The following is a 26,059-nucleotide window of genomic DNA, read 5'->3' on the forward strand; positions in this document are numbered from 1 at the left end:
GTTTGAAATGGGGACCAGCAGGATTGTGGTTCCCTGACTTTTGAGAACAGTCTCCCACAACTCCAGACAAGGAGGGGACACGCGGCTGGAGGGAAGAGTGCATGACCAGCTGCACCCCAGGGCTCTTGGTCTCTGTCCCCTCTTCCTACCCTGCGGCAGTCACTGGCCTCAGGAAGGGCAGCACCGTCCCCACAAGCCCAATGCGTCCCCTTTCAGAGGCCTCATTTGAGGGCCTATGCCCTGGGTTGGGCCTACATCTGGCCTGATGACTGAAGTAGCTGGGTAATGGCTTTCCACCTCAGAACCAGGTAGGAAAACTGGCCAAGGACCTGAGGTACCAAGGGCTGGATTTTAGTGGGCCAGCAAGGGTGGGGGTCACTGGTTCAGAGACTGTTTTGTATCAACCCCAACAACAGCAGTACTTAGACTTCGTTTATTTAGTTGTGTACGGGAGGAGTGGGAGGAGGGAGAGCCATGGGAATCTTTCACTCCACCAGCTGCCCCTCCAAGAAAGCAGGACCCAGGGAGAGTCTGGTCTGCTCCTCCATGCATGGATGAGTGCAGACAAAGGGGACGCTGTAGTTCTTCCGATGGTTCCATGGTAATATCCTCAAATAGTCTGAAGGGGGTGGTGTCTTGCATTTAGTTAAGCATGCTGGGTGTGGCACTGAGTGCAGAGGTGGGACAGCAGCCCAAGAGTGGGCCCCATGGGTGGGATTCCATGGCTCATCATAGAGCCCTTGGGACACTCAAGAAGACAAGAGTTGAGCATTCCAAGGGCTGGGCCTGGGGCTGAGTCTGGGAGGTCCTGAGGCTGGGTCTGCCTTTAGACTTATGGGGATGTTCTTGAAGGTGGGGGCTGCTTTTTGCCTTTGGATTCCTGGCCTTTGTATCTCAGTGTCCCCTTTTTATGGGGGGGGCACATATGGTTCAAGTCCCCCCAAGGCCATTCATGGCTGTGTGACCCTGAGCCAGAGCTGTAGCTCCAAGAACTAACCCTAAATGGGAAAGCTAATGAGAGGGCAATCTTGGCTTGGCTTTCTGTACATCCGGGTTAGTTTGGAGGCCAGCTGAGTTTGCTCTGACCATCTTGGGGCCTGCTCTGGGGGCATGGTGGAAGCAAGAAGAAGAAAGGTAAGGAGAGGTGTGATCTGTCCCTGATAGAATCTCACTTAGATGTGGAGCCCTTTCAAGAGGACTGTTTTCCCCCAACTCAGTCAGCTTCCTTTTCTCCCCTTTGTTTTTAGTTACTTAAGGAGAAATCCCTCCTCTTTTTTGGGACAACAGCTAAGTCTGATGTTGTGAAAAGTTTCCAAAGCGCCCATCTTCCCATCATCAGCTCTCTGAGCCAGAGGCAGAAACACACAAGGATTCTCTGCCTTTGTCGTGTCTTGGCCCCTCTGGCTATCAGAGTGGTGAAGCCTAGTGACTCCTCAGAGGCAAGTTTTTAAAGGAATGATAACTTAAAAACAGAGGATCATGCACAAATCAGTTCCACTGACATGTGGTCTTCACAATCTTTTTACCACACCAAGTTCACAGACCTCAGGTAAAGAAGCCCTGATCTGACTGCTCCCCAGCTGTAGCTGATTTTTTAAAAAATAATAATATTTTATTTTCCCCTCAATTACATATTAAAACAACATTAAACTCTTTTTAAAGTTTTGAGTCCCAAATTCTATCTTTCCCTTCCTCCTTCCCCTCCCCCCTCCTGAGACAATAAGCAATCCAATATAGATTATACATGTGTAGTCATGTAAAACATTTCCATATTAGTCATTCTGTACAAGAAGACTCGAGCAAAAAAAAAAAGAAAGAAGGTAAAAAATAGTCTGCTTCAGTCGGTATTCAGACAACATCAGTTCTTTCTCTGCAGGCAGACAGAATGTTTCATCATGAGTCCTTTGTGATTGTCTTAGATCATTGTATTGCTGAGAAGAGCTAAGTCATTCACAGTTCTTGATCACATGATATTGCTGTCGCTATGTGCAGTGTTCTCCTGGTTCTGTTCATGTCACTCATCATCAGCTCATGTAAATCTTTCCAGGTTTTTCTAAAATCATCCTCCTTGTCATTTCTTTTTTGTTTTGTTTTGTTTTTAGGCGGTTGGGGTTAAGTGACTTGCCCAGGGTCACACAGCTAGTAAGTGTCAAGTGTTTGGTCTGAGGCCGGATTTGAACTCAGGTACTCCTGACTCCAGGGCCGGTGCTCTATCCACTGTGCCACCTAGCTGCCCCTTTGTCATTTCTTATAGCACAGTAATATTCCATCACAACCATATACCACAGCTTGGTCAAGCTATTCCCCAACGGATGGGCATCCCCTCAATTTCCAATTCTTTCCCACCACTAAAAGAGTTGCTAAAAATATTTTTGTGCGTATAAGCCCTTTTCCTTTTTTGGATGTCTTTGGGAAACAGACCTAACAGTGGTATTGCTGGATCAAAGGGTATACACAGTTTTATAGCCCTTTGGGCACAGTTCCAAATTGCTCTCTAGAATGGTTAGATCAGTTCACAACTTCACCAACAGTGCATTAATGTACCAGTATGCCCATATTTCCTCCAACATCCAACATTTTCCTTTTTTGTCATATTAGCCACTCTGAAAAGTATGAGGTGGCACCTCAGAGTTGTTTTAATTTGCATTTCTCTAATCAATAGTGATTTAGAGCATTTATTCATATGACTAAAGATAGCTTTGATTTCTTTGTCTGAAATCTGCCTGTTCATATTCTTTGACCACTTAGCAACTGAGGAACAACTTGTATTCTTATAAATTTGACTCAGTTCTCTATATATTTGAGAAATGAGGCCTTCATCAGAGATATTTGTTGCAAAATTTTTTTTCTCCAGTTTTTTGCTTTCCTTCTAATTTTGGTTGCATTGGTTTTGTTTGTATAAAATGTTTCTAATATAATAAAAATATATATATTTTACATTTTGTAATGCTTTCTATATCCTATTTTTGTCCTAAATTCTTCCCTTATTCATCACTCTGACAGGTAAACTATTTCATGCTCTCCTAAGTTGCATATGGTCTCACCCTTTATGTGCAAATCATGTACCTCTTTTGACTTTATCTTGGTATATGGATGAGATGTTGTCCTACACGTAGTTTCTTCCATACTGTTTTCCAGTTTTCCCAGCAGTTTTGTCAAATAATGTTCTTGTTCCAAAATGTAATGCGGACCTAATTTATTCCACTGCTCCACAACACTATTTCTTAGCCAGTACCAGATTGCAGCTGTTTTAAAACTACCTTGTTATCTGTTCAATCATTCCGAGCAACAATTTGACCATTGATAAGACAGGAATTGAAATAACCATAGCCTTGAATCTAAAGACTCCACTCCAGGCTCAGCCCTTAAGAAAGTCATCCTCTTCTCCCCAAGCACCACAGTGCAGCAGCCCTTATTGTCTTGAGAGTAAAGAATTGGAAACAAAGTCAATGCCCACCATCTGAGGAATGCATAAAGAAGCTGGGTACATAAATGTGATGGAATACCACTGTACTGCAAGAAATTATGACTGTGCTGAACACAGGAAAACATGGGAAGATCTCCATGAACTGATGCAGACTGAAGTCAGGCAAGTCAGAAAATGACAGACACACTCCCAAATGAGAAGTGAGTGTAACAAAATGACCAAGATCAAGTAGGAGAGAAGGGAGATGAGAGGACATCCCCAACCCAGAGATTGTACATTGTGTATGTTTTCAGACTTTTTCAATTCCAATGTATCACCAGCTGTGCTGGGTTTTTTCCCTCCTTAAAAAATACAATTTGTGCTATAAGATGGTTCTCTGGGAGGGGATGCTGGGGAACACTGCGTTGATCCACAAATCAGAAGACATCAATGCAAACTTGGTTTTTTTTCAAAAAGACAATTGAACTAGACTGCAGAAAGTGCAATGAGGCACCCACAATCATTACCAACCACTAGGCTATACACAAGCCCTAGCATCATGGACAGAGATGATAATTAGGTGATAATTAGTTTACCAAAGGTCACAAAATACTCACCCGCTGGGGAGCCAGAAGTGGCCACTAGGTGTCAGACATCTTGGGTCTGCAACCTCAGTGGCCTTTCTAGACAATGACCCCAGTTCCAGAAAGGAAGTTCCCTGCATGTGGTGACTCCATAAGGCAGGGATAACTAGACCTCAATCCTTGCTTCTCTCTCAGTGCTCTTCCAATTACCCCGTAATGTCCCTTCCTTCTGTTCTAGTGTTTCTCCTCCAAGTTATTCTACTGCCCTGGGGCCAAGTGATGCTTCCATGGCTCATGAAAACTGTGCTCCTTATTAGATCACAGCATTCATCATCATTTACTCATCTATCAAGTAAATACACTAATCCTTGCCTTACCTGCCTCTCAGCTAAGTTGTGATGAGGGTCTAGAAAGGCAATGGGCAGGTATGACAGTGTTCTGGGAAGGATAAAGCACTTTATTCTAATGTTACCTCTCACTGGTGTAGCCCTTTAGGGTGACAACTTATCTTGTTTTAGCCATACAACATGCCCCTGAAGGTAATGGCATATCATGCTTTTCCATTTTACAGATGAGGTGATGAGGATGATGAAGTAACTAGCCCAGTGTCATGTTAGTGACACATGATCAAAGCCCAGCCTTCTGCCTTATAAACCAATACTCTAGTGCCTTCCTTCTGAGATCTCCAATTTGTCTCATATTTACCTAATTTGGTCTCCATTTTCCCCATTTCATCTCTGATTTATCCCTTTTGTAGCTTGATTGTATATACATTGTTTTTCATGTTGTCTCTCCCATTAGATTGTGATCTCCTTGAAGGCAAAGACTTTGTTTTTTGCCTTTTTTGTATCTCCAGTGTCTAGCACACAATAGGCATTTACTAAATGATTACTGACTGCTTAGGTAGCACCCCAAACAGCAAAAGGAGTAGCATTCACGCCCTCACCTCAGAGATGCTAAAACTGAGGCCAGCCCTTTCCACATCTGCACAGCCCAGTGACTCTGAATCTCTATCACGTTTGCTGCTGTTGTTCAAACCCCACTTCCTCCTTCCCATTCCCTTATTCTCATCCCCCAGCCTACCCCACCCCACCCCATTCCCACTCTAAAGCTACCCACCCCATCCATTGTGCTCTGTGGACTACTCCAGGTAAGTGACTTTCATCTAAAATATCTTCCCTTCCTACTTCTTTCAACCTGTTCTTTTTGGTGAGACCTGGCACACTCTTGATGATCCAGCCTCTCTGGCCACCCACTCTAGCACTGGCTTCATTTCCCTCCCTGACTAGTCACTGGTCGTGGTGGGGGAGTCAGAATACTTCTTTCGCCCCATTGCCATTTTCAGGCTTTCCCCCTACTTTTATCACTCAGTCACCTCTCCTTCATTCATTCCACATCTACCACCCAATCAATATTTTGGTAACTGTTGTCTATTTATCTCCAAGAAACTCCTTTTCTTTTCTCAATGGGTTCAGTTCTTGGCTAAGTCTTCTCCTCCTCCTCAACTTCTGTCCTCATGTGAGGGGACTTCAAAATATATACTGGTACTCCCTTAAACACCCTAATTGCATGATTCCTCAACCGACTCATTTCTCATGACTTCCGCCTCCACCCCACCTTATCTATACATAGAGATAGTCATATGTTTTGATGTTGCCATCATCCACAAATGTAGCACTTCCATGTTTAAGCACTCTGAAATTCCCTTCTCTGCTCTGTTGCCTTTCTACTTCCTCTGATTTGTGACCCCTAGCCTTGTTCTTTGTTCTAACCATGACCTTTAATTCCTCCACTCCTCCATTCTTTCCCAGGACATCACCAGTCTCTTCCCTACCCTATCTTGATTCTTGGTGAACCAGGCTAACCTTACATGAACCTCTTCTTTTGCCTCCCTTGCCCCATCAAGCCTCAGTCTTGGATCACTCTCACTATCCACTGCCTTTGTTCCTCCTTGTGCAATACTGAATGAAGCTGGAGAAAACCCTTAAACTGTGCTGATTGGTTCCACTACAATTTTACATTATACAATCTCAACTAGACCCTTATTGCTGCTAGGTAATCTTTTCATGCTTCCCTAATTGATTCACCATCCCCCTCACCACAGTGGCTTTTCCAAATGTTTTATTCCCCCATCAAGCCTCTCATTTCCCCCCTCCCAACTCTCTCAGATGAGAATCTTATGTTATATTTCGTTAAAAAAAAACCTGATGCCAGAAGAGGCAGAGTCAAGATGGCAGAGTGAGAAGTAGAATTTTTGTGTAGTTCACCCAACTCACCTCTTCCAGAGGTAACTTAGAAATGACCCAGAAAATGTACCAGATTAAATTCTGGTCAGAAAAGCAAGGAGAAAGGTCACAGTGAGTCATTTTTTTTTCAGCTGAGGGCAGCTTAGGGAGACAGAGGTTTATGAATCCTAGGTCTGGGGGCTGGCCAGGAGTGCAGTGATACATAAGTGGCTGGCAGCAATCTAGAGCTCAGGAATGGAAAGAGGGCCAAGACAACTTGGACCAGGGCAAAAAGCACCAGAGTAAAAAGAGATCCCATAGGATCCCTGAACCAGTCCTGGGTGTAGGAACAATGCCATCTGGCATTTCTGCACACATTACTCAGTTTTGGGTAACATCCGGCGTGGAGAGGAGCAATTGTGACTGAGAGTGGATCCTAGTTATGTCCTTCTTAGAGGAAGGAACAAGTTCTAGAAATGTGGCTCTGAGTCCAGTAACAGAGTGGTGACTCAATTCTAGCCTTTATTTCAGTATGTAGAATAACCAGGGCAAGAAACCTGGCCAAAGGCAGGTTAACTACTCTGAGCCTATAGAACCTCACAGTGGGCTAACAGTGACTGTGGTGAGGGGGATGGTGAACCAATTAGGGAAGCATGAAAAGATTACCTAGCAGCAATAAGGGTCTAGTTGAGATTGTATAATGTAAAATTGTAGTGGAACCAATCAGCACAGTTTAAGGGTTTTCTCCAGCTTCATTCAGTATTGCACAAGGAGGAACAAAGGCAGTGGATAGTGAGAGTGATCCAAGACTGAGGCTTGATGGGGCAAGGGAGGCAAAAGAAGAGGTTCATGTAAAGTTTGCCTGGTTCACCAAAAATCTATGGAAACTCAACTATACATAAGCCAATATACCCAAACCTGGGGTAGGAATTTGAAGATCTTGACCAGGAAGGCAGGAATAGATCTCTTTTTGTATCACATCATTTGGGGAACACTGCACTAAAATCTTTTGGGCCCCCAGACTGAGCTGTGAAATACACAATAGGATATGTAAAAGGATGCAGCTCAGGTTAGACATCCTGTTCCAGAAGTGCACAAAGCCCAGAACTAATGAAAAGTTAAAAAAAAAAAGACACAGGCCAGAATAAGGAGCAAACAAAAGAAGACCTAAGTATAAAGAGCTACTATGGTGACAGGGAAGTTCAAGACACAAATAATCATAGAAGATGACAATGACTTGAAAACACCTACAAACAAAGCTTTAAAGAAAAAATACATATTGGACACATGCCCATCAAGAATCCCTAGAAGAGTTAAAAAAAAAGAGCAATGGGAACTATGGAACAGAGTTATGAAAAGAGAATTAACAGCTTGGTAAAAGAGGTACAAAACTTCATTGCAAAAATAACTCCTTGAAAATTAGAACTGACCAAATGGAAATAAATGACTCCATGAGGCATCAAGAAACAATAAAACAGAGTAAAAAGGCTAAAAATTGAAGAAAATGTGAGCTATCTCACAGGATGAACAACTGACCTGGAAAACAGACCAAGAAGAGATAATTCAAGAATCACTGGACTATCTGCAAGACACAAACAAACAAAAAAGAGCCTAGACATCAATAGGTCAAGAAATCATAAAACTGTCTAGATATCTTAGAACCAGAGGCAAAAGTAGAAATTGAAAGAATCTGTTGGCATCTTTTAAAACACCAAAATGAAAACTCCCAGGAATATTGTAGCCAAAATCCAGATTGCCCAGGGCAAAGGAAAAATACTGCGAACAGCCAGAAAGAAAAAGTCCAAGTACCACAGAGACAGTCAGGATCACACAAAATTTAGCAACCACCAGTGTAATGAAGTGAAGTGTTTGAAAGTTTGTTTTCTAGAAGGCAAAGGATGTAGACTTATAACCAAGAATAACTTACCTAGGAAAACTGAGTATAATCCTACAGGGGAAAAAATGGATCATTAATGAAATAGATGACTTTCCAGTGTTCCTGATAAGAAGATCAGAATTGAGTAGAAAATCTGACACAAGACTGAAGAGAAGCAGCATATAAAAAGGTAAACTTGAATGAAAAACCTTAAAGGAATAAATAAGGTTAAATTTTTCATATTCTTATATGGAGAGATGATGCATATAACTCCTCAGAACTTTATCATCACCAGGGCACTTAGAAGGGGTCTATTAAGACAGAGGACCTGGGTATGTTTCTATTATGCTGGGATGATATCAAAAGAAGAATGGAAAGTAGGGTAACTGGAATGTGGTGGGAGATAAGAGGAGAGAAAAATAGAGAAAATTATTTCACATAAGTGTGGTGCACAAGAGAGAGTTTATATAATGGAAAGGATAGTGGAAGGGTGGGGGGAAGCCAGTGATATTTTAACCTCACTCTAATATGAACTGGTTGAAGGAGGGAAGAATACACACACACACACACACACACACACACACACACACACACACAACATACACGTATCCCTGAAATTTATCATACCAAACAGGGAAGTAGGAAGGAAAGGGCTTAAGGGAAAGGGTGGAGAGGGGATTAAAACAGACGGCAAATTAAGGGAGGCAGTAGTCAGAAGCAAAAGAGCCTGTTAAAGAGGGGATGGGGAAAAAAGTGAAGGAAAAGTATAAGAGAATACAATGGAGGGAAATTCAATATTATAACTGTGAATGTGAATGGGATGAACTCATTGATAAAATGAAAGAGGATAGCAGAATGCATCAGAAACCAGAATCCAACAATACATTTTGTTTATAAGACACATATTTGGAACAGAAGGATATACATAAAGTTAAAGTATGGGACTGGAGCAGAATCTATTTTGCTTCAGTTGAATTAAAAAGGCAAGGTTAGCAACCAAGATTTCAGACAAAGCAAAAACAAAAATAGACTGAATTAAATGAGATGAACAGGGAAACTACATTTTGCTAAAAGGTACCATAGACAATGAATTTAAAATATCAATATTGAACAGATAATCACCAAATAGCATAGTATCTAAATTATTATTATTATTATTATTTGGTGAGGCAATCAGAGTTAAGTGATTTGCCCAGAGTCACACAGCTAGTAAGTGTTATGTTTCTGAGGCTGGATTTGAACTTAGATCCTCCTGACTCCTGGACCAGTGCTCTATCCACTGTGCCACCTAGCTGCTCTAAATTCTTAAAGGAGGTTTGGGAGGAAAAAGACAGTAAAACTATAATAGTAGTGGACTTCAATTTATCCCTCCCAGATCTAGATAAATATAACCATAAAATAAGAAGGAAGTTAAGGAGATGAGTAGAATTTTAGTAAAGTTAGATATGATAGACCTCTAGAGACAACTGATAGAAAGGAATATATTTGTTTCTCAGCTGTGCATGGCATCTCCACAAAAACTGACCACGTATTAAGTGTATAAAAACCTCCAAAGAAAAAAAAAGGGAAAGATCAGATCAATGAATTGGGTATATAATTTAAAAAAAACTCTAGAAAACCAACAAATTTTGAAAAAAAAATCAAAATAAAAATCCTGAAAAAAATCAAACAAGAGACGAACAAAATTGAAAGTTAAAAAAGCCCACTCAACTAGTAAATAAAACTAGGAGCTGGTTTCTTAGGGGGAAAAACACAATAAAATAGAGAAGTTAATCTGATTTTTTTAAAAGCAGAAAAATAAATTACCACTATCAAAAATAAAAAAATGTGAATTGTGAGTTTACATACAAGAATAAAAACAATTATTAAGAGCTATTTTGCCCAAATACATGCCCCAAACCCAACAATCTAAATGAAATGGATAAATATTTACAAGAATATGTTTCCAGATTAGCATAAAAACAGTATTTAAATAGCCATATCTTAAAAAAAGAAATTGAACAAGGTACAAATGAGCTCCCAAAGGGAGAAAAACTAAGGATCAGATGGATTTACAATCAAATTCTATGAAACATTTAAAGAACAACTAATTTCAATGCTATATAAACTGAAAAAAATAAATAAAAAAGGAGTCTTACCAAGTTTCTTTTATTACAAAAAATATGATCTTGATACTTAAACCAGGGAGGGTCAAAACAGAGAAAAAAATGATAGAGACTAATTTCCTTAATGAATATTTATGAAAAAAATTTAAATAAAATATTAACAAGGAGATTACAGCATTATATCACAAAAATCACATATTATGACTAGGTTGGATTTGTACCAGGAATTCAGGACTGGTTCAATATTAGGAAAACTATAAGCATAGGCCATATTAATGACAAAAATAACAAAAATCATAGGATAACTTCAATAGATGCAGGAAAAACTTTTGACAAAGTGTGACATCCATTCCTGTTAAAAAAAAACACTAGAAAGAGCAGGAATAAAATGGAGCTTTCCCTAAAATGACAAATAGTATCTATCTAAAGCCAAGAGAAATCATTATCTGTAATGAAGATAAGCTAGAAGCCTTTCCAATAAGATCAGGGGTGAAGCAAGGATTCCCATTATCAACATTACTATTCAATATTGTACTAAAAATGTTAGCTATAATAATAAGCTAAAAATAATCATAAAGATGAAACAAAACTATAACTTTTTTTTGCAGATGATATGACAAGATACTTAAAGAACCCTAGAGAACCAGCCAACAAACTAATTGGTGAAATGAACAACTGTAGCAAATTTGCAGAACATAAAACAAACCCACACAAATCACCACAATTTCCATATATTACCAACAAACTCAACAGGAAGAGAGAAGGAGAAATTCTATTTAAAATAACTGAAGACAGTATAAAATATTTGGGAATCTACTTGCAAAGACACACAGGCACTGTAGAAACATAATTATAAAACACTTCATGCAAATAGAGACAACTGTAAATAATTGAAGAAATAATAACTGCTCATGGGAAGGCCAAACCAATATAATAAAAATGACAATGCTCTCTAAATACACCTAAATGAATTTACTTATTCAGTGCCATACCAATGAAACTACCAAAGAATTAACTTGTAGAACTAGAAAAAAAAATTATAGCAAAACTCATCTGGAGAAAAAAAAAGGTCAAGACTAATCAAGGAAATCTGTGGGAAAAAAAATGCAAGGAAAAGTATCCTAAAAGTATGAGATCTAAAACGATACTACAAAAGGGTAATCATTCAAACAATTTGGTATTAGATGAAAAATAGAATGATAGATCAGTGGAACAGATTAGGCCCATAATATATAGAAACAAATGAACACAAAACCTAGTATTTGACAAACACAAAGGTTGCAACTACTGGGGCAAGAACTTGCCATTTAACAAAAACACCATTTAGCAAAAATATTTGGCAGAAATTAGGCAATAGACCAACATCTCACACTACCTATCAAGTCAAGCTCCAAATAGGTACATGATATAGACATAAAAGGTGACATCATGAGCATGTAAAAATTAACCTGTCAGATTTATGGATAAAGGAAGAGTTGGTGACCAAACAAGAGATAGAGAGGATCATGGAAAGTAGAATAGATAGTTTTGATAATGTAAAATTATTATTTTTTACCCTAATAAAACCAAATGCAGTCAAAATTAGAAGAAAAGCAGGAAATGGAAATTATTTGCAGTTAGTTTCTCTGATACAGGTTTCATTTCTAGAATATGTAGGGAACTGAGACAAATTTATGAAAATAAGAATCATTCTCTAATTGATAAAGTCAAAAGATATGAAAAGGCAGTTTTCAGTGATTCCTCCAAGCTATTACTAATCTTATGAAAATATGCTCCAAAATCACTGAGAATTAGAGAAATGTCTGTTAAAACAATTCTCTCATGCCTATCATTTTCGCTAAGATGACAGAAAAGGAAAATGACAAATGCTGGAGGGGTGGGGGGAAATAGGTAGGCTAATGCACTGTATGGGTAGCCAGGTGACACCATAGTGCATAGAGTGCTGTGCCTGGAGTAAGGAAGACTAATTTTCCTGAGTTCAAATCTGGTCTCAGAAACTTACTAGCTGTGTGACCCTGGGTGAGTCACTCAACCTTTTTGCCTCAGTTTCCCCATCTGTAAAATAAGCTAAAAAAGGAAATGGCAAACCATTCCAGTATCTTTGCCTGACAGGGGCCTGAGGGCCCCAATCTCCCCCATGCAGCTGGAGGAGGCCCTTTCTGGGTTCTCTTGCCTCCTGGTTACTTGATCCAGATGTCAGCTCCCTGAAGGCAGATGCTGCCATTTTTGTTTCATGGCCCATGGAAGGTGGCCAATTAGTGCCTGTTGGGAGTCAACTGAACTGAAATGATAGACCTTTTCCACCAGGTGGCCCAGGGACTCAGAATGTTTCAGGAGCCCTCTGGCCCCATTTTCAGTGTCTGGGCTGAAATGTCCTCAGGGACTCCCTTCAGATGAGGAAGGATTTCTCCTGCATACATGACTTTGCCATTGAGGACCCTGTATATCAAGGTATTCTAGCTAAGGGACAGACTGGCACAGGAACATGGAGGAGGCTCCAAAGGCAGCTGTCCTTGGTTCTGGTCTCCCTTTTGCCCAGCATCTCTGGAACCCACATGGAAATCACAAGGTAACCACCTACCTGCTCATTGCTGACGGTGTCCAGCTTCTGACCTTCTTGACTGTGTTCTTTGTGGCCATTCACCATCACCATATTTTCACTCGGATCCTGTGGGCTTGTGGGACTCAGTAGATACCTTTCTTCACCAGGATTTATTCTTAAGCTCAGTTTGTTCAGAGGCAACAGTGCATTTTTGCTCAGTCCTCCTGAGGTCTCGGCATTGTTGGCCACCTCTGTCACATCAGGAGTTTCTTCTCCAGGCCTAGGCCCAAATGTAGTGCTGTTCTCCCCATTACCACCACTGTTACCATCACTACCCCTGCCACTTCTTTGAGTGTTGGCAGCTTGATCCCGTGGTAGAGGCAGCGACTTCTCCCCATGAGGGTCAGTTGAGCGCTCAGACCTAAGTCGGTGCTTAGGCTGGGCCTTTATGGGGAAAGGACCATTTTTTCCGTCTGGGAAGATCTTTCTGTAGTCTAGGGGAAATAATTCAGATGCAGGCAGCTGACTTTTCCTAGCCAGAGACCCTCCACTTGTCAAAGACATGCAGAAGTTGTTGGATTCTGGGGCTTCCATTAGGAGCCGTGGGAAAGTCTGGATTTTTCTCAGGCGACTTTTTTTCAGAAGACCTCTGTCCAGGTCACTGTGGAAATACCCTGAATCTAAGAAGAAGTTGGCCAGTTTTTCCTTAAAGAAGCTTTCTTGATCATCCTTCTCCCCACTTGGTGGCCTTAGAGACAGGCTTCTGTGGGCCGCGGAGCTACTGTCCCCAACTTGTGAGTCCGGCACAGTGGATGCATCACTGTATGGCCTCTTCTCATCTGGTTGCGTTGTGGGTCCCATGCTTTTTGGGCCCACCCTCCCTCTCCACATGTTCTCATTCACATCTGGATGTGACAAAAAAAATTATGATGATGTTAGGCAGTAAGCCATTGCAACATAGACCAGTGTCACATGTCAGGGTATGGGAGGTCCAACCATAGACAATCAGTCACTCTTCTCCTTGGACCTGGCCCCAAGAAGTAACGATACACCTGGCTTCCCTGAATTCCTTTCTTACCCAAAGAGCTCTTCCCATGATTCAAACTTCTTGGGACCTCACCATTACCCTAGTCAGGGAGGCAGGGCAGTGGCTGCTGTCAATGGCCCCAGTGAGGGCACCAGCCTCTCTCTTACTGGTAAGTAAATGGATGTCTCTGCGAGGAGCTGAGAAGGCCACATCAGATCCTTCAGGGAACAGGAATATGACTTTCATGGAGGGGGGCTGTGTCTGGGGTGCAGTGCTTTGCTGAGATCAGCCTGAGATTTTGGGCAATGGGATTCCAGAGGGTTCTATATTATGTGGCCCTCAATAACCCCTTCTGAATTCTTCCTTCCTCTTGGGCATGACTACATCAGAGACTGAGAAACTCCAGAGGTTGCATGGCCTGAGTCTCCAATGCTCTGGATGCTGGGGCCTCCCACCCAAGTCCTCCTATTTAAAGACTCCTTGAGCTTCTCCTCTGGGGAGAGCTTGCCAGGAAGGCTGGGGCTGCCCCTTCTCCTCCACCTGCCTTCCCTATGGGCTTCTCCCCATATGAGGGGTCTTACAAAGGGCGTAGAGGACAAATGCTGGAAATTTCCTTTCCTATGTTCCTCTTGGGCCACTTTAGTGAGTTTTTTAAGGCTTTGGGAGAGCTGGGTGTGACTATAGGCAGTGAGGAGGGAAGGACCAGAAAGGGTCAGGAGGATGGTGGGGCAATCTGTTAGAGAAGGAAGGAGGGACCTTCTGGAGACAACAACCCCCAGAAGACTCTTTGGTGCCAAGAATCTTGGAGCAGGAAGGAAAAGAGGGAGACAGAGCAAATGGGAAAGAAGCTTGGACAAAGCAGCTCCATGACTATGTGTTGCCAATGGGGGCCTTGCTCCTCCTTTTCTAAGCTGCTTCCTCCTTCCTAGAAGGAGCACCAGGGAGCCAGAAGATAACATGGAAGAGGAGAATGAGGCAGCCTGGATTGGTGCAGTCAGTGACTTGCCCAAGGTCACACAGTCAGTGCCTGGTAGGGCCATAAGCAGAACTATGGGCTCTGCTCACCTTCTCTGCCCCAGCCACGGGGTCCACAAGGCCTTCCTCTTCAGGCCAGGGGACAAAAGTAGTGATACCAGAGCTGACATCCAGAGGCCTGCATCAGAGAGACTCCTCAGACTGACCTGCAAGCCCTAACTGCTCCAGGAAGGCTTTTCCAGTAGTCTCTGATATGCTCCCAAGGAACCAGGACATGTCTCCAGGGAAAAGCACCAATCCAACCCCTGAGCCCTACATCTGACATGTAAGACTCGCTTCTCAGCTTCCCAGCATGCTCCTGATTTCTCTAGTTCACAGATGGCAGCTCTTTTTAAAACAGGTATCTGGGGTGTTGTTTTTACCTTGAAAAGTCCCAAAGGATTCAATGGAAAGCACTCTTCTCCCGACTGCTGACAGGTCCCGACAGATCTCACAGGAAGAGGCCGCCTGCACTTTGCCTTCACATAAGGCAATGATGCTCTAGACACAAGGCAGAGACAAAAGAAATGTCTTCTGGCTTGCCTTCCCCATCACGCAACAAGAATGCTTTCTCTGACAAGAACCAGAGCAATGGCTGGACCATCCATACCAGGGGGCTTTCCTAGTGACCCACACCCTTACCAAAGCTATTTTACCCACAGCATGCCAACAACTCCTGGGAAGACTGGGAAGAACTGTTAGAGCAGGCTAGGTCAAGGACAGGCCAAACCTGGCTCCAGGTGGCTAGGACAAGGGCCTTTAGCCCCTCCTCAACAGCCTGCTGGTTTTGGGCAGGGCAAATACAGAATTCTTGCCAAGCCAAGCCCCAGCACTTATTTTGTATCAGTCTGATGTGAAGCAAGTCCATTGTGGGGAAGAGGAAAGAAAGGGCAGCCATTCTTAGATGTCAATAGGACTCTGGCAGGGAACCCCTGCTTCATCAGAGGGGCATCATCTTGATGTCACTCTGGTTAAGTGTGAGAGCATGAGGAAGGAAGCCATTTTCCACAAGCCCCTTTTTGGTATGAGCATCGTATCAGGTTTGAGATGAAGTTTGAGTTTCAGTGAGTAACCCAGGAAACGTGCTTGGATGAACCAGGTGACAAGAGCTCCCCAAACATCCAACCCTGCTGGTGGGGAGTGTGGGGATTCAGAGGCAGAGGCTAAGACGTCCTACACTGGATATCACTCCGGGTACTCAGGCAAAGTTTCCCAGAAAGGAACACGGGTTGTAACTCACTCAAATGAGGAGGGCTAAAGAGCATTGGGCATAGAACGAAGGCTTTGGGTGTCATCTGGTCCCTCGTTCATGACCGATCAGTGCATGCCAACTGTGGTAATTCCCAACCCACAATGGAGAGAAATGGTCAAAGGATATGAATGGACATTTTCAAAAGAAGAAACACAAATTGTTCCAACCACTCAACATTATTGTTCAACCTCACTATAGATCAAAGAGATGTTGCTGGACCACCTGATCTCCATCAAATTTGTGCAGATAATTAGAAATAATGAGATTCAGTGCTGACAGAATGTGGCAGGGCAGGCACAGCCCTCCACTCTGAAGAGAATTTTTTTTTTTGTAATCTGGCAATAATCAGTGATAGTTTTAAAACCAATCATATCATTTGACCCAATCATTCCATTGTTGGGAACATACCCTGAAAATGTTATAAAAAAGGCTACCTGCTCACAGATTTTCATAGCAGCTTTATGGGGAATTGGAAAAACCTGGAAGCAACCTAAGCATCCACCAACAGGGCAACGGTGAAATAAACTGAGGCACACTCATATCATGGAGACTCTAAGACCAATAGGGCTGACAAGTGAAAGGCCTTTCTTTATGACCACCTGCCAAGGGAGAAGAACAGAAGCACAAGAAGGGACCTCCACAGGCTGGGAGGGAGGCCCTGAGGGGGCTCAAGGACTGGGTGCAAAGTGAGAGCCCTTCTAACTGGAAACAAACAAATCTCACTGGGACCAGAGGAAGGTGCATCAATGCCCACCTGGGGACCAGAGGCTGAATGGGTAGGGAGACATCTCTCTACGCACTCAGGGCTGTGCATGAGCCCACCCCGGGCCTTTACAAATGGACACTCAATGGCACTAGTTGTCAGGATGAGGGGATCTCTTTCTAACTAGTCCCTGGGAACACCTCAGCTGCCAGGATACACCCAGATCAGGTGTGGTCACAGGGCTGCCTCTCCAGGAGCAGGGTGGACCTGACCCAGAGCCACACACATTGACAGTCTCTGGGAAAGTGCCCCATTGTCCCTCACAATGAGATTTGTCACCACCATGTCTCAGGGACATCCTCTCTCCACCCCATGGGCACTGATCCCATTGGTGCACTCCTCTCAGAATCTCTATTTCAGGGAAGGGACCAGACGAGCCATGCCTCGTCCTCTGGACCTCGCCACTATGACCTGACTTAGATGCCTGCTCCCTCTCCCCTGCCCCCTTTTCCCATGACTGGGTTTTCCCCAGGACCTCCATTGTGGGGAAGGGCTCAGGCCAGCCGTCTCTTATGCTCTGAACTTTAACGGTGATGCCCTAGTAGGTATCTTCCTCCCTCCCTCCTCCACTCACCCCCTACCTCTTTTCAACTCCCCTTTTAGGTATTATTTCCCCCCACCCATTAAAGCACAAGCTTCTTGTGGGCAGGGACTTGCCTACCTTGGTACATCCAGGGCTTAGTCCAGTACTTGGCACAAAGCAAGCACCCCTTCGTAGGCTTGCTGACTGACTCCCCATGATAAGGTGGGCAGACACACACTCCTCCATTGATAGGGAAACCAATCACCTATCCCCCCTCCACTCACCTCAATATCAGGCCTGCTGCCAGGACTCTCCTCCTGCATCTGGTCCAGGAGGGCCTCCAGGTCCTTACAGAACTTTGGCTCTAGCTCGGGTTCAATCACATATTCAATGGCAGCTTTCAGGGTAGCCCCCAGAGAGTAGATGTGGGCCTGCAGAAAAGGCAAATGGTCTCATTCAGCAGGCTGTAAGTTAGTCTGCGGCCAGTCTTCAAAGGCAAAAATGAGCCTCTGGTACCTCTAAAGAAAATAAACAATTTGGAAAAACAAGAGTTTTCTAATGGGCCCATTAGGTCCATGATAACCATGAGCCACAGACCACTGTCCCAGCAAAGCCTGCCACAGAAGGCTTCTAGTCTGCTGTCAGCCCTGAGGGAAAGCCAAACATAAGATGTCAAGATCCCTGCTGAGTATCCTCTAGGCTTCAGCAGCCCAGAAGACCAGGGCTCCAACTATTACCACAACCTCCCGTTTGTAGTCGGGGCTTCTCAGACTGGAGGGATTCAGTGCTGCCCTGAGAGTCCATCACCACAGCCTTGTGGAGACTGAGGCATGCTGCCATGGTGGTTGTAGAGGCGAGGGAAGTTGGGCCCCACTGAGCAGATCAGCTTCGGGGACCATCATCTAAACTATTGCTGCTGAGGACACTTCCTTGTGTAAAAGGTGGCCTCCATGGTGTCATGTGGTTCCAATCCTGAGTTGGAACCACTGGATCTCCTGAGAAAGGCCTGACCTAGAACACTTGGCCACTCAATCAAAGTCATGAGGGACATGTATGCCTTGGTCCTGGAGGCAGATGTGGCAAAGAAAGAGGGACACTGGACTTCATGTCAGCTGCCTGAGGGCGTGAACCCAAGATCAAACCCTGAGCTGGTTTTCTCATCTGCCAAATGGGGATTATGACACAGATACCTTAGACCTCAGTGGGTTCTCACAAAGAAGCACAGTACAAATTCCAGAGTGCCATATGGAGATGGGTTAGCACCACCATGTCTTCAAGAACAATTCCTATTCAATCCACTGAGGCTTTGCTCTATCCATTAATGTTTTGCGCATTGGGGTCAAGAAGTGTTTTGAGGCATGTTCACGTGTTCCCATGATTTTAAAAATGGAACCCACCAGTATAATAAGTTTGGGTTCTTCTAAGTGAACTCATAAGGTGATGGGTCCTGGATGTCCAAGGGATATACCACCAGGCACCCACATGACTGACCCCAGGCTAGATAAGCTGCCACCAAACATCACTGACGGGGCCGGAAGAAGGAGGAAGGAGTTCTAGCCCCAGCTCCACTGCAAACTAGCCATGGGACCTTTAATCCATCCCTTCCCCTTTGCAATGGTTGGACTGGGGAGCCTCTCCCTGCCTTCCCAGATGAAAACATTGTTTTTAATTCTGTATATGCTGAGCTTGAAGTCTTCAACCACCCTGCAGCAGAGGCAGGGGCTCCTCAGCATGGCTTTTCCTTACCCAGAAGCACATTGCAGCCCATCCCATGTGATCCTCATCATCCCTCAAGATCTTCCCCTGCATTAAAAGAGATTGAAAAGCCCTCAGCTCTTAGACTGCTCAAGCCTACTGGGGAAGGCTGCCTTTCATTCCAGCTGTCAGGACTTTTAGCTCCTTCCAGCTGATCCATTAATGAGTTGTATCTCACAGAACCACCTCAATACTGAGAAGTGGGTATACTCAGGATGAAGCCTGTTCCCCTCATTTGTATAAAGCTGGGAAAAGCAAGTGCCCTGGCCATCCCAGGGCCCAAGGCAAAGTTGAGAGTGCCCCTGGAAGAAGGCTAGTAGAAATGGTCCCCAAAACAAACCCACCCATGAGAAAGGAAGCAACTTCCAAAGTCCCTTCCTTCTTCTCTTCTGCAAGAGTGAGCTGATGTTACTGTCCTCACACAGCACAGCCTGGTCTGTCTACCACAGTTAGCTTCACAGATATAGGCCATTCAAACCAACAAATAAGTAATCTGAATAACTCAGTGCAGGCAAACTGGCCCTCCATCCCTGTATCCATTCTGCCATCCCTCCATCCCTCCATATATCCACCCACCCAGATATCTATCCATCCATCCCTCCATTCATCCCTCCATTCATCCGTCCACCCAGATATCTATCCTTCCATCCCTCCATTCATCCCTCCATTCATCCGTCCACCCAGATATCTATCCATCCATTCCTCCATGTGGCTCATCCTCTTCTCTATACAACTTTTAAAGAAGAAAGTAAGAGAGCCAAATGCCACCATGTAGTTAACTCCCTGACAAAAAAGAAAGCTTTTCACAATGGGTAGTCAGACCCAGCCCAGATGTCTTTCTGCATTGAGAGAATTTACAGGGAGCCACCCCCCCAAAAAAAAAAGCGTTTTAAAGAGCACAAAGAGGGAAAGAAATTCTAGAAAGTGCCACTGGGGAGGAGGTGAAGAGGGTTGGGGGAGGAACAAAGGCAGCATAACTGCTTGTTTAGTGAGCCTAAAGACAGCCTGAAAGGGTGGTGTCCTGGGGATATACCAATGATTTGCAGCATAGTTCAGTGATGCTTCTGTAAAATGAGAGCAGGGGTAGGGGAAGAGGTTGGACAAAGTGGGAGACTGGTGCATCCAGCCACAGGATACTTTGTTTAAGGATTAACCTTTCCTGGTGGAAATTCCCAATGCTATCAGGGATGTGAGGGTAGGATGGGTCAAGGAATTTTACCTGGGACCCAGAAAAAAGGGAGAGTGGGGATACTTATAGCAAAAGAGGAGTGATTGGCCTTGTTTGCATAAAGAAGAGTAGTCATAAGCAGGATGGCCTAAAATTCAGGTCATCAGTCTTTTAGATACCGAATAACTTCATTTTTCGTATTTTAGAAAGAAGACACTTCTGGCATCTAAGAGCTAACCTAGGCCCTTTGAACTCCTTCTGCCCCAGCAGAAGGCCTGAGAAATGTTAGATGAGATCAGCTCAGAAGTATCTTCCAGTTCTGCCCCTCTCTCCTGGGCAAAGGAAAATGCCACCTTGCTCCTGGGACACACCTGATCCCAGGGTTTCTCATCCTGTGTTTAAAGAGTAGCCTGACAACTCATGCAAAGATGGCTCTGCAGCAGAGACAAGTGTCCTAGAGTAGTGGACAGAGAAAGACCTGAGTTCTAACTCAAACACTTACTAACTTTGCAAAACATCCAAAACAAAACTCATGATCTTTATCCCCTAGCTTACCCATCTAACTTGGGTTCAGGATGTAATCAGCCTCCCAGTCCTCCAGGCTCACAATCTTGGGGTCATCCTTGCCTCCCTTCTCTCTCACTTCTTATATCTAAGCTTTTGCCAAGCCCTGGTGATTTTACCTTTGCAGCATCTCTCCAATACAGCCTCTTCTCACCTCTGACCCTGCCCCCACCCTGGTGCAGCCCCTCATCACTCCACACCTGGACTATTGCAACAGTGCTGGGGTGGGAGGGCCTGCCTGCATCAAGTCTCTCTGATCCATTCTCCGCTCAGCCACCAAAGTGATTTTCCTACAGCACAAACCTGATTATGTCACTCCCATACTCAATAAACTCCAGTGGCTCCCTATCGCCTCTGGGCTAAAAGCCCAAATGCTCTGCCTGGCATCTGAAGCCCTCAGAACCTGCCCCTTCTGCCTCTCCAGGCTTCTTATACCATCCTCTCCAATGTGTTCTCTTTGATCCAGTGACACTGGCCTCCTGGTGGTTCCACTAACAAGACCTCCACCTCTCAGATCTGGGCATTTTCTCTGACTGTCCCCCAGGCCTGGAACATTCTTCCCACCTCATCTCCACCTCCCAGCTTTCTTTAAGTCTCAAATAAAATCTAACTTTCTACAGCAACCCCTCTGCATTCTAGTATCTTCCTTCTTTCAGTTATGGCCTATCCCATACATTGCTTCCTTATTTGTTTGCCTGTTTTCTCCCCTCATTAGATTGTAAGTTCCTTGAAGGCAGGTACTATCTTTTGCCTTTATTTGGATACCCAGTGAGTGGCAATAGTAGGTGCTTAATAAATGTGTATTGACTGACTGAGTAGTTATCTATTCATTCTGACCTATATCTACATGGCTGTTAATATGATCTTCCTAAAGTCAAAGTATAACAACATCACTCTCTTGATAAGTAACCCTCCCATGGCTCCCTATTACTTCTAGCATCAAATACAAACTCAGGTCCCCTCCTACCTTGCCAGCTTCATTACACATTGCACCCCTTCCTACAACTTGACAGCATGAGCAAGCTGGCCCCCTTCCCCTTCCCGGACATATGACTTTCCAACCTCGTACCTTTGCACTGGTGGTCCCCCATGCCTAGAATGCTCTCCCTCCTCACCAGTTAGGCTAAATCTGGAGTCAGAAAAGAGGTTATAACTGGATAAGTAGATTTGGGAATGATTAATATAGATTAACTAATTAATATACAGATCAATTAAAATAGAGTAGAGGTAACTGAACCTCTGGGAGCTGATGAGATCACCAAGTGAAAAAACATAGAGGGAGAGAGCCTTATGGGACACCCACAGTTAGTAGGTGTGGCCTGGATGAAGACCCAGCAAAGAGGACTGAGGAGTGGTCAACTTGGGGAGAACAAAGAGATGGTAGTATCCTGACAACTTAGAGAGAAGTGAGTGCCAAGAAGAGGGTGTTCAACAGAATCAAAGGGTACAGAGGGGCCAAGGAGAATAAGCTCTGAGAAAAGGCCATTGGATTTGGCAACTAAGAGATCACTGGTAACTTTGGAGAGAGTAGTGCTAGTTGAATGATTGAGGCCAGAATCCAGACAGTAGAAAGTTAAGAAGAGAGTGAAGGGAGAAGGGGTGGAGGCACTTACTGGAGATGGCCTTCTCAAGCCACAAAACAGAAGAAATGGGGGTAAGTGATGGTTCTTGCAGATGAAGGAAACATGGACATGTTTATAGACAACAGGGAAGCAGCCAGCAGAGAGGAAGAGACTGAAGACAAGTGGGAGTGGGGTGGAGGGGACAATCTGCTGGAGAAGATGGGCGGGAATGGGTTCACTTGTGCATGCAGAGGTTTGAGCCTTGGTAAGAAGGCCACCTCATTGTGTGAGATGGAGTCAAGGAAGAGAAGGGGCAGAAGGCATCTGAGTGATCTGAGATGAAGAGGAGGGACAAGGGGTAGTTCCCAATCAATGACCTCCACTTTTTTTCAGTAAGATAAGGAGCAAGGTTCTCAGCTGAGGGGAGTGAGAGAGGGGAACACAGAAAGTTTGAGGAGGAATAGGGAGATTTGGAAGAGCTTCTGTGGAGAGGTAGAGAGGTATAGAAAGGCTGTTTAGCAGCAGTGAAGGCCCAGGTGAGGTTGTGCAAAATAAATTTGTGGTGCACCCAGCCAGAATGGTTCTATTCAGCAACATGTGTGTAGGAGCAAATGATGGCAGTGATTCAAGGTTGAGGCTTGGCAGGACAAAAACGGCTATATGATAAGGGGGCTAGGAACTGAAGAGGACAGTGCAGAGTTGAATTGTTTCACCAAGGGGTCAAGGTAAGGAAAGAAAGGGAGAGTGGTTAGTGCAGAGCTGATAAGTTGGGAGAAAACCAAAGGGTCAAGATATTGTAGTCAGGTTGTTAGTGAGAAACAAGGTTTGGTATTGGAATGCAGAGGTAGAAGTGGAAAGCCAGGAGGCAGAACCAAAATAGTGGAGTAAAAGCAGTGAATTGCTCGAGATCTTCCCCAAGCCCCTACAAATACCAGTAAAAATGGCTCTAAATGAATTCTAGAGCAGCAGAACCCACAAAAACACAGAGTGAAACAAATTTCCAGCCCAAGACAACCTGAATGGTTGATTGTAAAGGTCTATCATGCCAGGCTGGAAGATGAAGGCAGTTCAGCATGGGTGCGCAGGCAAACTAGGCCTCAGCAAACCTGGAGCAGCCCTCGAAGGATTGAATCATGGGCAGCTGTGGTGGTTTCCAGACTTCTTAACACACAATCACCAAAGACAGCTTAGAAGGTCAGTAGGAAAAGTCTGTGGCCAAGGTGAGAGAGAAGCTAGGTCTTAGCCCCAGTCCCAGCTGCAGTTCCAGAGTGGCAGCTGCTTCTGGAGCTTCTGGCCCACAGACTGAGGGGGAATAGAGTGGCTGATCAGAGAGGGATTGCAGGGATGTCTTTGCTCATGCTAAGTAGGAATCTCTTGTTTTGCCCATGCTTGGATCTGGGTCACAGTTCTGGGTGGCAGTCATGGGGAGAGGAGGAGTGCTGGTGTGGTGGAGCTTGTAATGGCAGTGAAGAGAGAATCCTCCTCACAGTTCCAAGGCAGAAAAGAGTGCTTGTGGTCACTCACAGACCAGAGCACAGGCCAGGAAAGGAGTAAACACCCTGCCCCTTATCATACCACCTTGGAAGAACTGAAAATTTACAGGTCCCTACAAGTATCTCTGAAAAGCTGTACAAACCCCGAAGCTTGGGACAGTACATTCTCCACATTGGAAGCAGACTCTTACCTTAACAAAGAGTTTAAAACTCAAGTAATTGGCCAGGATCATGAGCAAGCAGTGCAAAAAGAGTCAGACTATATTATCTTACTTTGGTGACAAAGAAGATCAAAATATACAACCAGAAGAAGACAAAAAAGTCAAAGCTCCTACATCCAAAGCCTCCAAGAAAAATATGAATCAGTCCCAGGCCTTGGAAGAGCTCAAAAGGGATTTTGAGAAGCAAGTACGAGAAGTAGAGGAAAAACTGGGAAGAGAAATGAGAGTGATGCAAGAAAATCATGAAAAATCAACAGCTTGCTAAAGGAGACCCAAAAAATACTGAAGAAAATAACACCTTAAAAAATAGCCTAACCCAAATGGCAAAAAAGGTCCAAAAAGCCAATGAGGAGAAGAATGCCCTAAAAAGCAAAATTGGCCAAATGGAAAAGGAAGTCCAAAAGATTACTGAAGAAAATACTTCCTTAAAAATTAGAATAGAGCAATTGGAAGCTAGTGACTTTATGAGAAATCAAGACACTGTAAAACAAATCCAAAAGAATGAAAAATTAGAAAACAATGTGAAATATCTCATTGGAAAAACAACTGACCTGGAAAATAGATCCAGGAGAGAGAATTTAAAAATTATTGGACTATCTGAAAGCCATGATCAAAAAAAGAGCCTAGACATCATCTTTCAAGAAATTATCAAGGAAAACTGCCCTGATATTTAGAACCAGAGGGCAAAATAGAAATTGAAAGAATCCACAATCTCCTCCTGAAAGAGATCCCCAAAGGAAAACTCCTAGGAATATTGTAGCCAAATTCCAGAGTTCCCAGGTCAAGGAGAAAATATTACAAGCCCAGAAAGAAACAATTCAAGTACTTGTGGAAACACAATCAGGATAACAAAGATTTAGCAGCTTCTACATTAAGGACCAGGGCATGGAATATAATATTCCAGAGGGCAAAGGAGATAGGATTACAACCAAGAATCACCTACCCAGAGAAACTGAGTATAATCCTTCAGGGGAAAAAATGGTCATTCAGTGAAATAGAGGACTTTCAAGCATTCTTGATGAAAAGACCAGAGCTGAATAGAAAATTTGACTTTCAAATACAAGTCAAGTGAACATGAAGAGGTAAACAGGAAAGAGAAATCATATTAAGGGTTACATTTTGGAAAGATGATATTTGTAACTCATGAGACGTTTGTCAGTATCAGGGTAGTTGGAGGGAAAAAAATTATATGTAGGTAAAGATAGATAGATAGAGGGCACAGGGTGAGTTGAAGATGGGGTGATATCTGGAGAATAAAATTAAGGGGTGAAAGAGGATTATACTGGGAGAAAGAGAAAGGGAGAGGTAGAATGGGGTAAATTATCACAAAAAGACAAGAAAAGCTTTACAGTGGAGGGGAAGGGGGAAGGTGAGAGGGAATGAGTGAATCTTATTCTCATAGGATTTGGCTTAAGGAGGGAATAACATACACATTCAATTTAGTATGGAAATCTATCTTAACCTACAGGAAAATAAGGAGGAAGGGGACAAGAGAGCAAGGAAATGATAGAGGGGAGGGCAGATAGGGGGAGGCAGAAATCAGAAGCATATACTTCCAAGAAAGGACAGGGTCAAAAGAGAGAATATAATAAGTGGGGGGCAGGATAGGATGAAGGGAAATAAAGTTAGTTTTTCACAACATGACTATTTTGGAAGTGTTTTGCATGATTACACATGTATAACCTGTATTGAGTTGCTTGCCTTTTCAATGAGGGTGGGTGGGGAGGGAGGAAGGGAGGAAATTGGGAAACCAAAGTTTTAAAAACAAATGTTAAAAATTATTTTTACATGCAACTGGGAAATAAGATATACAGGCAATGGGGTATAGAAATCTATCCTGCCCTACAGGAAAATAGGAGGGGAAGGGGATTAGAGAAAGGGGGGGGGAGATAGAAGGGAGAGCATATTAGGGGAAGGGGTATTAAGAATGCACACCATCTTGGGGTGGGGGGAGGGGAGAGATGGGGAGAAAATTTGGA

The 26,059-nt window shown here is 43.8% G+C and overlaps 1 protein-coding gene across 1 annotated transcript in view; it reads right to left on the bottom strand.

Moving 5' to 3' along the window:
- KNDC1 (kinase non-catalytic C-lobe domain containing 1) overlaps positions 1-26,059 on the bottom strand; it is a 95,899-nt gene that overhangs the window by 49,535 nt on the left and 20,305 nt on the right. The window contains exons 4-6 of the mRNA XM_078150667.1: positions 17,602-17,748; positions 15,163-15,280; positions 12,778-13,643 (exon numbers count right to left, since the gene is read on the bottom strand). Of these exons, the coding sequence (XP_078006793.1) occupies positions 12,778-13,643; positions 15,163-15,280; positions 17,602-17,748 (1,131 nt within the window). The remainder of the gene's footprint in view (positions 1-12,777; positions 13,644-15,162; positions 15,281-17,601; positions 17,749-26,059) is intronic.

This window comes from Phascolarctos cinereus, unplaced genomic scaffold (genome assembly GCF_003287225.1).
Source record: "Phascolarctos cinereus isolate Bilbo 61053 unplaced genomic scaffold, phaCin_HiC Scaffold_3;HRSCAF=262, whole genome shotgun sequence".
Taxonomy (NCBI): domain Eukaryota; kingdom Metazoa; phylum Chordata; class Mammalia; order Diprotodontia; family Phascolarctidae; genus Phascolarctos; species Phascolarctos cinereus.